The following is a 15,765-nucleotide window of genomic DNA, read 5'->3' as shown; positions in this document are numbered from 1 at the left end:
CAGTAATTTTATTTAGAAGTGCAGTTTTGGCCACACACTGCCAGCTGTCTCATACCCAGAGATAACCTTTTCTACTCTGCTCTGCACTCAGTGGCTGTCCAGTCCCAGCTTCAGCTCTTCCTTCCAGGTCCTGGCGCTCTACTGGAATAGGGGAGGCATGACTAGATGATAGTTGCCAGTGTCCCCCGGCACTGTCCTCTGAACCCACTTCACCACCCCACTCCTGCAGCCAAGCCTCAGACCACACCCCACTACATGCTGATTGAGGCCACTATAATAACATTGTAATAACCATTGATACTAAAATCTATTAGATAAATGATGTACATTTTTATTATGCCTTTTAAATTCTGAACTAATATAGTTGGCTGAAGTTTTTCTAAGTAACAGACCAGTGCATTTATTCTTAGCTTGCTCTGAATTTAAAGTGCAGAGATATCTACAAACCAAAGTGCTTTGAGTGCTCAGATAGAGGAGAAAAGCACTACATAAGCATGATGCCATCTGATTTTGGTCCTGCTGGAAGAACAGGAAGAGTATTATGTGAAATATATAAAAAATTCTAACTTACTAATTTTGGTTTATCAGTACATCAAAAAAGGCTTGTGTCTTAAACGCAAGGTAAAGTTTGAACTTAGTGCTTATCTTTTGGTGTAACTGCCTTGGAAATGATAGGGCCCATGTCTCAGTAAGCAATCATCTCAAATTCAAATCTGGGTATGTGTGGAACTGGAAAAAGGTGATAGGCAGTTCTGAATTTCATCCTTTTTTGGTAATCTTTGGGCTGATGATCTTTAACCACTTCTCATTTGATTAACTTTGAGTATTCTGATATTGTCTGTTTTTGACATTCATTGGTGTAGGCTCATTTTTCTTTAGCTGGTATAGATATTCTTATATGTGATCAAGGCTTTAACCAGGTATGAGGTCCCCATTAGTTAAGTTAAAACATTAAAGTATTAAAACATGTGGCTAAATATACAGGATTTAATACACTGTCAACTGATCACCACTTGGTGGTGAGTTGGATCAGGTTGCCGGGGAGGACACTGGACAGAGCTGGCGCGCCTAAACGTATAGTGAGGGTGTACTGGAAATGCCTAGGAGAGGCCTTGGTCCACGAGTTCTTCAACACACACCTCCGGCAGAGCTTCAACAGCATTCCAAGGGAGACTGGGGACACTGAGTCCGAATGGATAATGTTCAGCATCTCCACTGCCAAAGCCGCTGCACTGAGCTGCGGCTGCAAGGTGGCCGGTGCCTGTCGTGGTGGTAACCCCTGAACCAAATGGTGGACACCAGAGATGAGGGGAGCCATCAAGCTGAAGAAGATGTCCTATCGGGCTTGGTTAGCCTGTGGGACTTCAGAGTCAACTGATAGGTACCAACAGGCCAAGCGGAACGCAGCACAGGGAGTGGCTGGAGCAAAAACTCAAAAAGACTTTTGGACTGCCTCAAAGAGATTCTGGCAAACCGTTACGTTACTCAGGAGGGGAAAGTGGTGTGCTACCGGCACTGTGTATAGTGCGGGTGGAGCACTGCTGACTTGTTGGGTGGCAGAAGGAATACTTAGAGGACCTCCTTAATCCCACTGGCATGTCTTCCGTGGAGGAAGCAGAGACTGGGGACAAACTGGATAACCCGCCAATCTCTGGGGGCGAGGTCACTGAGGCAGTTAAACAACTCCTTGGTGTCATAGCCACTGGGGTGGATGAGGTCCGCCCTGAGATCCTGAAGGCTCTGGATGTTGTAGGACTATCTGGGTTGACACGCCTCTACACTGTTGAGTGGAGATCAGGGGCAGTACCCCTGGATTGGCAGACCGGGATGGTGATTCCCATCTTTAAGAAAGGGGACCGGAGGGTGTGTTCCAACTGTAGGGAAATCCCACTTCTCAGCCTCCCTGCCAAGGTCTATGCCAGGGTGCTGGAAAGGAGAGTCCATCCGTTAGTCAAACCTTGGACACAGGAGGAACAATGCGGTTTTTGTCCTGGTCGTGCAACACTGGATCAGCACTTTATCCTCTCAAGGATACTTGAGGGTGCATGGGAGTTTGCCCAACCAGCTTAGTGTGGCCTCGGGGTGTCCTGTAGGAGGTGCTCCAGGAGTATGGGGTGTCTGGCCTACTGTTACGGGCCATTCGATCCTTGTACAACCATTGCAAGAGCTTGGTCCGCATAGCCGGCAATAAGTCGGACTTGTTCCTTGTGGGTGATGGGCTCTGCCAAGACTGCCCTTTGTTGCCGATTCTGTTTGTAATTTTTATGGACCGAATTTCTGGATGTAGCCAAGTGGCGGAAGGCTTTCACCTGGGTGGTCTCAGATTCTCATCTTTGCTTTTTGTGGATGATGTGGTTCTTTTGGCTTCATCAGGTGATGGCCTTGAGCGTGCTTTGGAATGGTTCGCAGCCAAGTGTGAAGCGGTGGGAATGAGAATCAGCAGAGGTCTGGGCTTCTCTTCTTGGGTTGCTGGACAGTGTTCTGGCACCTTTAGTTTCTGAGTATTTAAATCTGATTGGCAAGTTGAATGCTGAATTTGTTCATTTTTTATGTTCTACATCCTGGTGACTCCAGTGACAGCATGGAAATACTTGCTCAGTAATAAGAACATAATGCCTGCTTAGACTATGATGTGATGCATTTATGGTGGAGATTTAAAGTTGTAGTTGCAGGTCTTAAGTATCTAGGTAGCTCATTCCAAGTCTTTTCAAATGCATTTTTTTAAACAGGTCAAAGGTTCAACATAAATGTTATCATTAGATGGTGAGCGAGGGGGTCTGTGCAGATGTCCGCATGCCTGTTTCTTGTAATAACATGGACTACTCAGTCCATATATATACAAGTATACAGACAAATCAATACTTCCTTCATGGTTCTTCATGTTGCAAGGTAAAAAAGAAAAGAAAAAAAAGATTATAAATAAAAACCAAGCAATTCCAAAATCTCCTGTGAGGAAGGACACTTCTTGGTGGCACAAGGGGGGAACTCCCTTTGAACAGACAAAAATCTTTGTCAAAACAAATAGAGAGTGCAGCCATCCACAGTGAGCAGTGTGGCTGAGCTGAAAGTGAAGCAAGAAACACAGAAAGATGGCAAAAATGATGGGGGGAAAAGCACTGTTAAATACATCTATTATTGTAGAAATAAGGTTATTTGTAGAATAAGTTATTAGTAGAAAGATTGAATACAATAACTTTTAGGTCTTCAAATCTGTGTTGGAGTGTATTATGTATTGGTGTTATGTGTTATTCCTCAAGGAGATTAAAATGCAAAAGGTGTTTTGAGTGAAATTCACAAGTATTTAACTGTTCTGTCCTCACTAGATGTGGGCGTGATTTAGCTTATCTCTCCTTTCGCTTTTCTTTTTGTAAAACTAAATAAACACAAAACAGATAATTACCTTCTCATTCACTGAGCATACATAATGTACTAATTGAAACTTGGTTTTCATGACAACCAGCAAAAACATCAATCTTAAGGTTGCCTAAATTAAACATAAACACCTTCAGTTAACTAGCATTATTGATCATAGCAAGTTAGCAAACACATGCTAATATACAGTCGCTAGCGCACAAGTAGCTTTACAAATGAGTAATGACCACACAGCTGAAATAGTAACTCAGTATACTCAAATTACACATGCATCACAAATCAGATAGTTGAGGTTATAGTATGTAATGGAAACTTAAAGGCATGCGTGGGCAAAGGTTTCACCTCCACTGAGCACTTGTAGCAAACAAGCTGGGCATAACAACTTCCCAAATCATACAAACTGTAATGTATGTTTGCACTGATTGCCGATCACGCTTCAACTGAGTCGTCCTCGGTCAGAAGGAATGGCACTCCACAGTGAGGTAGTTCAAATAACTTTACTAAGGAGGTGGCAGATGACATCAACAGGATGTACAGCGTTGGTAGGGAGGCATTACAGTATTCACATGCAGGTAAAGGGGGTGTGAGTGTGTATATGGGTGTGTGTGTGGTCATCTGTAAACAGAAAGAACAAACATTTGTATTAACCACTATGGATAGCAGTGTACCCCTTCTACAGTACTGTGGGTTTCCAGCGTAATGTTATACAATCTGCCATAACCTCATGGCCACTAGATGGCACCCTAAGACCATAAATGAATTTCTGGCTCGTATATACATTGGCAAACCAGACCTCTGCAGATTACAACGCTTCAGAGAATAAACATAGTAAATAGTTACATCCACCTACAACCACAATGCTTGACAGTAAGTCATATATGGAATGAAATCTGGGCTGAACACAAGCCTGCCTGTAGTAGGTCAAAAAACGTATCTTAGCGATAGCAACGGGACTAGCTTCTTACGTAGCAAATTACACAGATAAAGTCAAACAAGCATCGCTCTCATCTTACAATACTCACATAGTAAGCACGCACACAGTATTAACTCACACAGGAATGCAAGTAAATACGTTATCCTCCGACACACCTCTCATCTGCGCAGAACTGCGCTGAACACGTTCCCAACCGGAAGTACAGATACCAAGGTGCATCATGGGTAACGTAATATAAACAGTTACAATGAACAAGCGGACTTTTAACACAAACAAATCATACAAACAAAAGCATATTACCACATTAAAGTTATACCAACACACAAATTATTTTATACCACTACTTCTTTTACTTTACTGTTTAGTTTCCTGTATACCTCAGTCTTTCTTTATAGTTTCCTTGGGGAACAGAAGGATGAGCTGAGAAACTGGACATAGGTAAATCCGTGGAGCACCTTGTTTCACAACCCTAACCTCCACCTTTCTGATTTTATTATCTTGACTAGGGATGTTCTTAACAATGAGACCAATAGGCCATTCATTTCGCTTGGTTGGTCATCCTTCAGTAAGACAATGTCTCCGACTTGCATGTCCCTTTTGTCATTGATCCACTTCTTTCTGGACTGCAGTGTTGTCAAATATTCTTGTCGCCATCGTTTCCAAAAGATGTCGGCTAGACATTGGACATGTCGCCACTGTTTCCTGTATAGGTCTTTCAAGTCAAACACCCCTTCGGGAGCAGACACAACGTTTGCCTTCTGAGTAAGAAGCATTGCTGGTGTCAACACTGTCGGTGACTCTGGATCTGTACTCACCGGAACCAATGGATGAGCATTCATAATTGCCATCACTTCTGCCATCAAGGTGAAGGACTTCATGAGAAAGACGGGTAGGCCCCGACTGCAGCAGCATGGCATCTAAGATCTGATTCAAGACTCCAGCTCAGTCCAAGGCTACGCTGAACAGGAAGAGAATCTGTCCCTAGGTCTAGGTTTTTCAGGTCCTTGGCCAGATCATCAGCTGGAAATGCATCCATTACCTTGCTACTGTTTGAGGCAATTTTGTGTAGCCATAAATTGGACTCAGCTAACATCTTCTGTGTTCTTTGAAGAAGACTGATGGCTTCTGTTTCTGTAGGGAGTGAAGTCAGACAGTTGTCGACATAAAGGTTTCTGGTAACAAACTTCCTTGCATCTTTGCTGTGCTCTGCCTCTCCTGCTTGAGCTGCTTTTCTCAGCCCATAGATCGCCACAGCTGGTGAGGGGTATTGCCAAACACATGCACTGTCATGCGGAACTCTGTCACATCTTTTGAGAGGTCATTGTTTCGGTACCAGAGAAAACGTAGGTAGTTCCGGTGATCTTCCCTTACAGTAAAGCAGTAGAACATCTGTTCCACATCTGCAGTTATTGCTATAAGCTCTTTTCGAAACCGCAGTAGCACTCCAACCAAAGTGTTGTTCAAGTCTGGAAAAGGACATCATTCAACGACACCCCCTCGTGTTTGGCGCTCGAGTCAAAAACTACCCGTATTTGTCCAGGCTTTTGCGGATGGTATGCTCCAAACAATGGAAGATACCAGCACTCTTCCTCAGGCTTCAAAGCACGTGCTAACTCTGCTTGCTGAGTGTCAAACATCTTCTGGATGAACTTAACAAAGTGATCTCTTATGTCTGCCTTCCTGTCAAGACTCTGCTTGAGAGTGTGCAGTCGTTTAAGAGCCTGCTGGCGGTTGTTTGGCAGTCGCTGCCTATGTGTTGCAAAGGGCAGAGGTGATCGAGATGACGTCGATGCTTGATGCACCAATGTAACCCATCTGTATGTTACGTCTGTCTATGCATTGTGTTCTGGCATGAAAGTAAGAGACAGGAGACAGCACTGGGTCTTTGGCTTTTTACTGCACATCTGCAACACAGAAATAAAGGCCTGAGCTGTGTGTGTCGCGTCTGCCAGGACACCTCTCCTCCGGCCATGCTGAAAGGAGCGGTGACCGGGGCACACATGCACGCGCCTACGTCATATGTAGCGCGCACACACATGAACACACACAGACTCAGATCACACAGGCAGGAGATTAAAATGCAAAATGAAATATTTAATTAAAAAAAAGGTGTTTGGGGTGAAATTTACAAGTATTTAACACATATGTTACATGAGCCTCAATAGATTTTCTTTGTACACTGGCTGTGATCAGCTGCTGCGGCTCTGAGATTTTGTTAATATTTGTAGATTTACACATTTGAATTCAAGAAGATGTAAGCAGATGTTTTTAATGAATTGTTTTGGCTGATTTCCAACGCCAAGTTTATCAAATGTCACTGAGTAGTCCTTATCATTCTCCATTGCTGTGTGACGTTTGCTCTCACTCTTTCCTCTACCTGGGAAACACAAGTGGACACAGTGTGCAGGCTGAACACAAACAGTTTGTGTGTCTGCTGATACTTGTTAACTTGTTAACTGAAACATTGCCTTTTAATTTACCTGCTATATTACTCCTTTTATGCTCGCTCCTCTTCTGTAGGTCTATCTAGATTCTGAAGTATCACAAATATATCTTATGTACATTGACACTCGTTTTGATGTGGCAAAACTCCCCAAAACAAACATACAATAAGTTATGCATAAATTACATGTTTTTGCCTTTTCCGTCACTTTATATGTAATAATCCTTGGTGAAACACCGTTAGGATAGTCCTTTGTGTATAGGGATGGGTATCGTCTAGGTTTTATCAGATACTGATGCCACACCGGTACTTTTGAAATGGTGCCAGTGCTTAAACAGTGCTCGAACCGGTACTTAAAGAATGGAAAACACAAACTTTGTCCAAAAACCTCTCATGTTTAGCTGTGTTTTTTTGTAAAAAGATAACAATGTTAGCCTTTTCTGCAGCTATAGGGCATATATGGTATCACTCTTGGCTGGAAGCAGTGCTTAAACAATGGAAAAAACACAAACTTTGTCCAAAGACCTCTCATGTTTAGCTGTTTTCCACTTTTTCTTTGGTCATTTTAGCTTTTTTGGCCAGGGTGAAGGGAGTATCTGCCATCAAACAAGAAGACAGCCGCATGTAACTACGACGGTGTTTGCTAGGTCACCTTACATGCATTAATTTAATAACGTGGTTAGCCTACTCAACGTAAATTACACACGAACAACATTAAGCCACATTAAGAGAAGAACGGCTGCTGCTAGCATTATCATCTGCCATCATTTCTGCTACACTGGCAGGGCTAGGGCCAGGACTCTCCTCTTCGGGTTCTAGGGGGATGTTGCTAACTCCAGATCCGATAACAGGCACCACACCCGCAGTAGATGTGCTTGGTGTGAGGTCTTGCAGCAAGCTATCAAACACGGCGCATTTCTCGGCTTTTAACAAAATGCTATACGTCGCCAGGTGTTTCATCAGATTCGAGGTGTTACCTCCTTTGACAGTATCACAGTATCACCTTAAAGCACTTGTTGCAGGCTGCTGAGTTTGCATCTTTTGCTGTGAAGTACAGCCAGACTTTTGACCGCTTCGCCTTGGGCATTTTTAATCTGTAGCTCTGCTCTAAAAGAACATACCTACCTGGGCCCACCTACTATCCTTGGAAAGGTAAAATGATTGGCTAGAATCCAAAGTGTATGACATCTCAAGAAAAAAAAGCACCGAAATAAAGCAATGAAATGTGCGGTGCTTTTCGGTCTGATTACTACCGTTTATGTCAGAACTGGTGCCATAATGGCACCGGATACCGGTACCCATCCATATTTGTGTATTAACTGTTTAGTTTCAAACCACTTTGATATTTGAAGGTATGCAGTGATGTGAAATGAAGTACTTTGTTATTTGTCACCTCTACGACTGATTTAAATTAGATTAATTTTGGACAAAAAATAAAAAAAATAATATGAATTATAAGCTTATGGGAATCAAAGAGCATAATACACCTGCCACTGCCTTTCCCCCTCTAATAATTACATTTCAGTTAGATTAAAGACACAGATTTATCTCTCTTCAAATCTTTGCATGTGGACTGTGGTTGCTAGAAATATAAAAACTGTATTACAGAGTCGTTTTAAAAATTGTTTGGGTTTAGGGCTGACAGAGTCTTTGTGTGTGTTTGTGGTTGACTGTGTGTGTTTAGATATAATGTTTTAAAGAATGGTTGTCCTTTTTTTTCAGAAGCTGAGGAGCTGTATCAGAAACGTATTTTAACAATAACTGGAATCTGCATTGCGCTCCTAGTCGTTGGAATCATGTGTGTGGTTGCCTACTGCAAAACCAAGTAATGTCATTAATGCCATTTTTTGTTTTTCATTGTATACTATGTAGGTACTGTCCCTGATTTTATTATAGTTTCATATTGTACCGCCAAATTCAGGGTGCAGTTTCTCTTTTGTAGTTGTGGTTGAATAAATGAATGCAAAATGTATAAAAAAGAAGGGGCATCAATAAAAGAAAGTATTCAGATCAAAGAATAAAAAAAGATGTTAAGATGAGATACTCTGAAGTATTTTAATTAGTAGATGCTCAATTGTACAATTTTAATTGTGCAGTAGACCTCCTTGGTTCAAACATTAGTATAGACTATTAGTTTTACAATTTTTGTAATTGAAAATGTATGTTTGTTTAATATCTGATTCAAAGCATGATTTGATGTGTCTTTTATTGTGATTTAGCTACAAAAGTCTGTTACATTCATCCATTGCACTTCTTCACACAGTGAAACCATTATAACATTTCTAAAGTTACCTATAAAGCTGGACATCATCCACAATTCAATGATCAGAGATACGGTAAAACCAAGTGGGCTGAGAGAATTTTGAGGAATTTGTGTTGCTAGTGGCCAATACAACCATATTCATTGTACTGTTGTACAATGTTATAAACATAAATTACTTTTGCTAGCATCAACTATGAATTACTTTTACTATCTTTTTGTTTATGTGGGACTGCCATCAGTTATGTATCCAAGTTGCGATCTGGGCTCTTTCACGATCTACTTTGTTTCTTTACAAACAGGAAGCAGAGAAAGAAACTACGGGACCGTTTAAGGCAACGTCTAAGGAATAAGAGGAAGAATACCAGTACTGGTATTGACTCCAATGTGGCAAACTCTACCACTGGACGCCCAAATTCTAACTTGCCTCTTCAAGATTTGCAGCTTATTGGTGTATGCTGTTACTGTTATCAAATAAAAGGAATCACAATTTGAATCTGTAAATTCATAACAGTTGTCAGTGTGGTTTCTGCTTTCTGTTTATAGCAACATAATGGAAAGACAATGAAGCATACAGCTGAAAAGGAGACAGAGACAAACCTTTCCACAAGCAAATATACCTTATCTGTGCATAATCCTACCACACTCACCAACATCTCCAGTCAAAGGTAAGAGAATGACTTTATATTTTCACCTTGGGTATTTGATATTATTGAGTTACTTGGTTACTACTTGGTCGGGGTCCAGGTAACACAAGAGGACACTATGTATAATGTAGTAATTGAATTTGTTGCCAGAGCAAACTATGTAGGGTACGTGGGACACTGTTTAGCACATATGTGACTTTGGTCATTAGAACCATTAACACTTAAACTCAGTGCACACTTTAAGAAAAGCTGTGTGGGAATTTGATTTTCCTCGTAGAATTGAGCTTTACTTTTAATCTGTGTGTCAAGTGTCAAATCAAGTGTTAGTTGAAATATAGTTGAAAATTGCCTTCCATTTTTAGATAGTGAAATAAATTAACTTGTGAAAAAACTAGTGAACAATAGATTTTGCTCTAAAAACAGCATTAACTACTAAAGTAATACTGATCATAGTCTTGAAATTACATAAAGCTAAAGCTTTATATTACTCTCACCCAGAGTGGCAAAAATACAGACATTCTGTACTTACTTAGAAGTACAGACCAAAAAAAAAAAACTCCATTAAAACTTGAAGTACTAGGGGTGGCTGTAGCTCAGGAGGTAGAGCAGGTCACCTACTGATCGGAAGGTTGGTGGTTTGATCCCTGGCTCCAGTCTGCATGTCAAGTATCCTTAGGCAAGATACTAACCCCAAGTTGCTCTGTGATGCGTCCATCAGAGTATGAATGTGTGTGATAGTAGTTAGAAAGCACTATGTATAGAGAAAGTGCTTGTGAGAATGGGTGTGATTGGGTGAGTGTGGCATGTTGTATACAGCGCTTTGAGTACTTCGGAAGAGTAGAAAAGTGCTATACAGGGAGTGCAGAATTATTAGGCAAATGAGTATTTTGTCCACATCATCCTCTGCATGCATGTTGTCTTACTCCAAGCTGTATAGGCTCGAAAGCCTACTACCAATTAAGCATATTAGGTGATGTGCATCTCTGTAATGAGAAGGGGTGTGGTCTAATGACATCAACACCCTATATCAGGTGTGCATAATTATTAGGCAACGTCCTTTCCTTTGGCAAAATGGGTCAAAAGAAGGACTTGACAGGCTCAGAAAAGTCAAAAATAGTGAGATATCTTGCAGAGGGATGCAGCAGTCTCAAAATTGCAATGCTTCTGACGCGTGATCATCGAACAATCAAGCGTTTCATTCAAAATAGTCAACAGGGTCGCAAGAAGCGTGTGGAAAAACCAAGGCGCAAAATAACTGCCCATGAACTGAGAAAAGTCAAGCGTGCAGCTGCCAAGATGCCACTTGCCACCAGTTTGGCCATATTTCAGAGCTGCAACATCACTGGAGTGCCCAAAAGCACAAGGTGTGCAATACTCAGAGACATGGCCAAGGTAAGAAAGGCTGAAAGACGACCACCACTGAACAAGACACACAAGCTGAAACGTCAAGACTGGGCCAAGAAATATCTCAAGACTGATTTTTCTAAGGTTTTATGGACTGATGAAATGAGAGTGAGTCTTGATGGGCCAGATGGATGGGCCCGTGGCTGGATTGGTAATGGGCAGAGAGCTCCAGTCCGACTCAGACGCCAGCAAGGTGGAGGTGGAGTACTGGTTTGGGCTGGTATCATCAAAGATGAGCTTGTGGGGCCTTTTCGGGTTGAGGATGGAGTCAAGCTCAACTCCCAGTCCTACTGCCAGTTTCTGGAAGACACCTTCTTCAAGCAGTGGTACAGGAAGAAGTCTGCATCCTTTAAGAAAAACATGATTTTCATGCAGGACAATGCTCCATCACACGCGTCCAAGTACTCCACAGCGTGGCTGGCAAGAAAGGGTATAAAAGAAGAAAAACTAATGACATGGCCACCTTGTTCACCTGATCTGAACCCCATTGAGAACCTGTGGTCCATCATCAAATGTGAGATTTACAAGGAGGGAAAACAGTACACCTCTCTGAACAGTGTCTGGGAGGCTGTGGTTGCTGCTGCACGCAATGTTGATGGTGAACAGTTTAAAACACTGACAGAATCCATGGATGGCAGGCTTTTGAGTGTCCTTGCAAAGAAAGGTGGCTATATTGGTCGCTGATTTGTTTTTGTTTTGTTTTTGAATGTCAGAAATGTATATTTGTGAATGTGGAGATGTTATATTGGTTTCACTGGTAAAAATAAATAATTGAAATGGGTATATATTTGTTTTTTGTTAAGTTGCCTAATAATTATGCACAGTAATAGTCACCTACACACACAGATATCCCCCTTAAATAGCTAAAACTAAAAACAAACTAAAAACGACTTCCAAAAACATTCAGCTTTGATATTAATGAGTTTTTTGGGTTCATTGAGAACATGGTTGTTGTTCAATAATAAAATTATTCCTCAAAAATACAACTTGCCTAATAATTCTGCACTCCCTGTATAAGAATAAGTCCATTTACTAATTCAACTTCTTTACTCAAATAAAAGCGAAAAAGTACAGGCTCTGAAATATACTCCAATTAAGAAAGTAAAAAGTTGTTGCTTGTTGGAAGATGATTCAACCAGCAGTTTTTTTACAAAGTTAACTGAACCTGGCGCTATAGTAGCCCAGCTTATACTTGAATTACTTTAGTAGAAGATGGAAATTGAAAAAGAAGGAAAAAAACCCCAAACTTTTTCTTGTCTCTAACCAGCAAAATGAGTATGGAAGGGATTAAAGTGGGATTCAGCACATGGAGGAACCCTAAAATTGTAGTCAATAGGGAAAATAATCACAACTCAAAGAACTTTCTATTGAGAACTCCAGCAGATTTTTCACAAACTGTGATTAACTGAGCTGGGCTACTACTGCTCTAAGTTTTACTGCTCTTGTGGATTTACACAACTGAATAGATCAGTGGCACCCAAACTTTTTTTGCTTTTTTGCAATTTGTTTTACAAGAAGATCTTCAGGGTCTTTGAATTAAACTGCAGCCTCTTAGTTGAATCACAGGTAAGATCAATGAACTGTTCCTCCTTGTATGTGCTGAAGTCAGCAGGGGGTGTTGGACTGAAGGGGTCATGGATCCAGTCATATTATTTGGAATCTTGCACCAGGTAATGTCTCTGGAAATGTTTCTGAAGGGCAGACGTGTTTGTTCATGCATGGGATCACTGTATTCTGCAGCTTGTTGTCTTCAATGAATGATTTCAAATTCTCAAATGAGTCCACGTTTCTATCTTTCACTCGTTGCTTCCACATTTCAAGTTTTCTGACAAATGATGTGACTTTATCTGTCAGATGTGGGAGGTGAGTGTTCCTGCCCTGCATCTGTAAATTTAGTTCATTGAGTTTCAGGAACATGTCACTGAGTTATGCCAGTTTCATGAGAAAGTTGTTACAGTTAAATTTGTTGGTAAGATCACTGCCCTCTTTCTTCAAAAAGCTGCGGATCTCATCTCGCAGTTCAAAGACCTCTCTCCTTCCCACATGACAGCCATTGGGACTCGCTGTGATACAAAACGGCTGTGTAGTTGGAGCCCATTTCTTCACACAGTGCCGAAAAAATCTGGGCTTTCACAGGTCGTGTTTTGATGTAGTTGACTGTGGCGATGACATCAGTCATTACCAGTATGGGCCCATGTATAAAAAAGTTATAGTATTACTAGTAATAGACTGCAGCGAGAACTGCCAGCATCTGAGCCAGACTCTGTCTGTCTCTCTCATCATGGTCACCTAAATGCACAGTAATGGCAGGTTTTGTAATAAGGCAGATCACGCTAACATAATATGCACTGTTAGTTGATTATTTACCTGCCGCATTAACGGGAGAAGACGTGCAAACGTTACCGCTGCTGCTGGGTTGAGATTCACGAGTCCGGAGCGGAATTAAAAACACGACATTCATTTAAGGTCATTGTGCGTTTTGTGAGAAAATGCTTTTGCATATTCGTAGTGTTTCCTCCCTTAAACAAAATATCTACTTTATACTTTACAAGTATTGCAAGTTGCCCTGTTGTCATCTGTTCTCGAAAAGTATAACCAAACTTTTGAGCGTTTGAGCCGCCATGTTTCCTGCCAGGTAAATGACGCTCCGCAACGTGGTGACGTCATTCGGGGAAACTGGAATCGATAAGGGAATCGTTTGCAAAAATGGCAAACAATTCCAAGGAATTGAAACAGTGGGAACCGGTTCTCAACAAGAACCGGTTTTTGATACCCATCCCTACTCATTACCCACCGTTGTGCAGGTGAAGCCAAGCGCAAGAAATGCTTCATCATATTTTCTGCTTTTTGGTTTGGAAGGAAGTGGGTTTGTATGCATATTTGGTGATGCTTCAACTTCTGCTTTTCGTTTGTGTGCGAGCCCCGTCAAAAACCTGTCCATTATGCTAGCTAGCAGAGTTCTTTTTTTTTTTTTGGTTAATTCATACCAAAAATTGCAATTGCTCTGCGCCCTAGACAGTTTCTGTTACTTGGGTGGTTCATTAACAACTAAAGCACAACATTGCCTAATTACCACAGACCTTAAGAAGATATACAAATTGTACTTTGGCTGTCCACTGGGTGACCAGGATAAATCTTGGGGTCAACATTTCTCCTGCAACAGTTGTTCCAGTGGACTTGCTAACTCTGCAAAAAGCAGCAATGCTATTTGCAATCCTGATGGTGTGGCAGAAACTGTGAGATCATCTCAATGATTGCTATTTTTGCCATGTGAAGACTTAGAGACTTAGAGACTTAGAGCTATTTATTGTCATTGTGCAGTTTCTTGCACAGCGAAATTGGGTAGCTAGACCACAAAGGTGCAAAAGTAAGAAGAAGAGAAACCAATATACAACGAAGGGGGGAAAATAAATAAATACAATAAAAAGCAGTGTATATGTATACATATATGTGAGTGAAACTATATACAATGGTGTATGTGTAAGAAACATTGAAATAGACTGGGACCAAAATATTGCACATGAGCCAAAAATATTGCACAGAACATGGAAAGACTTAGATATTGCACATAGATGATCAACAGCACTGTCAGAGTGGATGTGTTGGGGAAGTCTTTACACATTCTTAGTTTGCATTAAGAGTTCTGACAGCCCACGGGAAGAAGCTGTTCTTTAGTCTGCTGGTTTTGCACCTGATGGATCTGAGCCTTTTTCCAGAGGGCAGGATGTTGAAGAGGTGGAGGTTAGGATGGAGGTGGTCCTTTATAATTGCCCTGGCTCTGGAGAGACATCTTGAGCTGGCAATTAAGTCCAGGGAGGGGAGTGGACAGCCAATCACCTTCTCTGCAGTTTTGATGACCCTCTGTAGTCTCTTCTTGTCAGCTGTTGTGCAACCAGTGTACTACACAGGGATGGCGTGCACCAGCACACTCTCGATAGTGGCACGGTAGAAGGACACTAGGAGTTCAGTCTGCCTTATAGGCAAACTGGTGGGGGTCGAAGCTGGGTGGGAGGCACAGGCTTTGAGCACTCTACCAGGTATTCCGTCGGGCCCAGCAGCTTTCCTCTGATTTACTGCTCTGAACACATTGCGGACCTGATGTTGTTGGAGGTTAAATGTGTGGGGGCTGTGCTCAGAGGACGCTGTGGGCAGGGTGGTGTGCATGGTGGGGGTGACTGCAGTTTTCTCGAAGCGGTTAAAAAATGGTTAAGTTCCTCTGCTAACGAGCTGTCCATATTATCTATATTTGTCCCATTGGCTTTGTAATTGGTTATGTGTTTCAGGCCCTCCCATACCTTCCTGGAGTTGTTATCAGAGAGGTGATCTGATAGCTTGTTTGAATAGTCCAGTTTTGCTGCTCTGATGCCTTTTTAAGGTCTGCTCTTGCTCTGCTGTACATGTCCTGGTCCCCAGATTTGTATGCACAGTTGCGTACCTTTAACAGTGCCTGAACCTTGCTTGTCATCCATGGTTTACAGTTGGGGTAGACCCGGACCCGCTTTTCTGTGGTGACAGTGTCTATGCAGTGTTTGATGTAACCCAGCACTGCGGTTCTGTGAGTCTCTAGGTCATCCTGTTCAAAGACACTCCACTCTTTGAGAGCAAAACAGTCCTGCAATTGAGCGAGAGCTTCCTCAGAAATGGTATAAATGGTTCTGATGGTGGACTTTGTCCTTTTCCTGAGTGGTGTGTATGCCGGGACAAT

General features: G+C 41.8%; 1 protein-coding gene across 1 annotated transcript in view; it reads left to right on the top strand.

Annotated features, from left to right (window-relative positions):
• nrg1 (neuregulin 1) overlaps positions 1-15,765 on the top strand; it is a 54,827-nt gene that overhangs the window by 12,568 nt on the left and 26,494 nt on the right. The window contains exons 4-6 of the mRNA XM_085358554.1: positions 8,472-8,574; positions 9,312-9,462; positions 9,556-9,677. Of these exons, the coding sequence (XP_085214680.1) occupies positions 8,472-8,574; positions 9,312-9,462; positions 9,556-9,677 (376 nt within the window). The remainder of the gene's footprint in view (positions 1-8,471; positions 8,575-9,311; positions 9,463-9,555; positions 9,678-15,765) is intronic.

Source organism: Diplotaxodon limnothrissa, linkage group LG7 (genome assembly GCF_057381915.1).
Source record: "Diplotaxodon limnothrissa isolate DT_005_m linkage group LG7, D_limnothrissa_male_GT1.1, whole genome shotgun sequence".
In the NCBI taxonomy this organism is placed as follows: domain Eukaryota; kingdom Metazoa; phylum Chordata; class Actinopteri; order Cichliformes; family Cichlidae; genus Diplotaxodon; species Diplotaxodon limnothrissa.
This window is presented reverse-complemented; position numbering and strand designations above follow the sequence as displayed.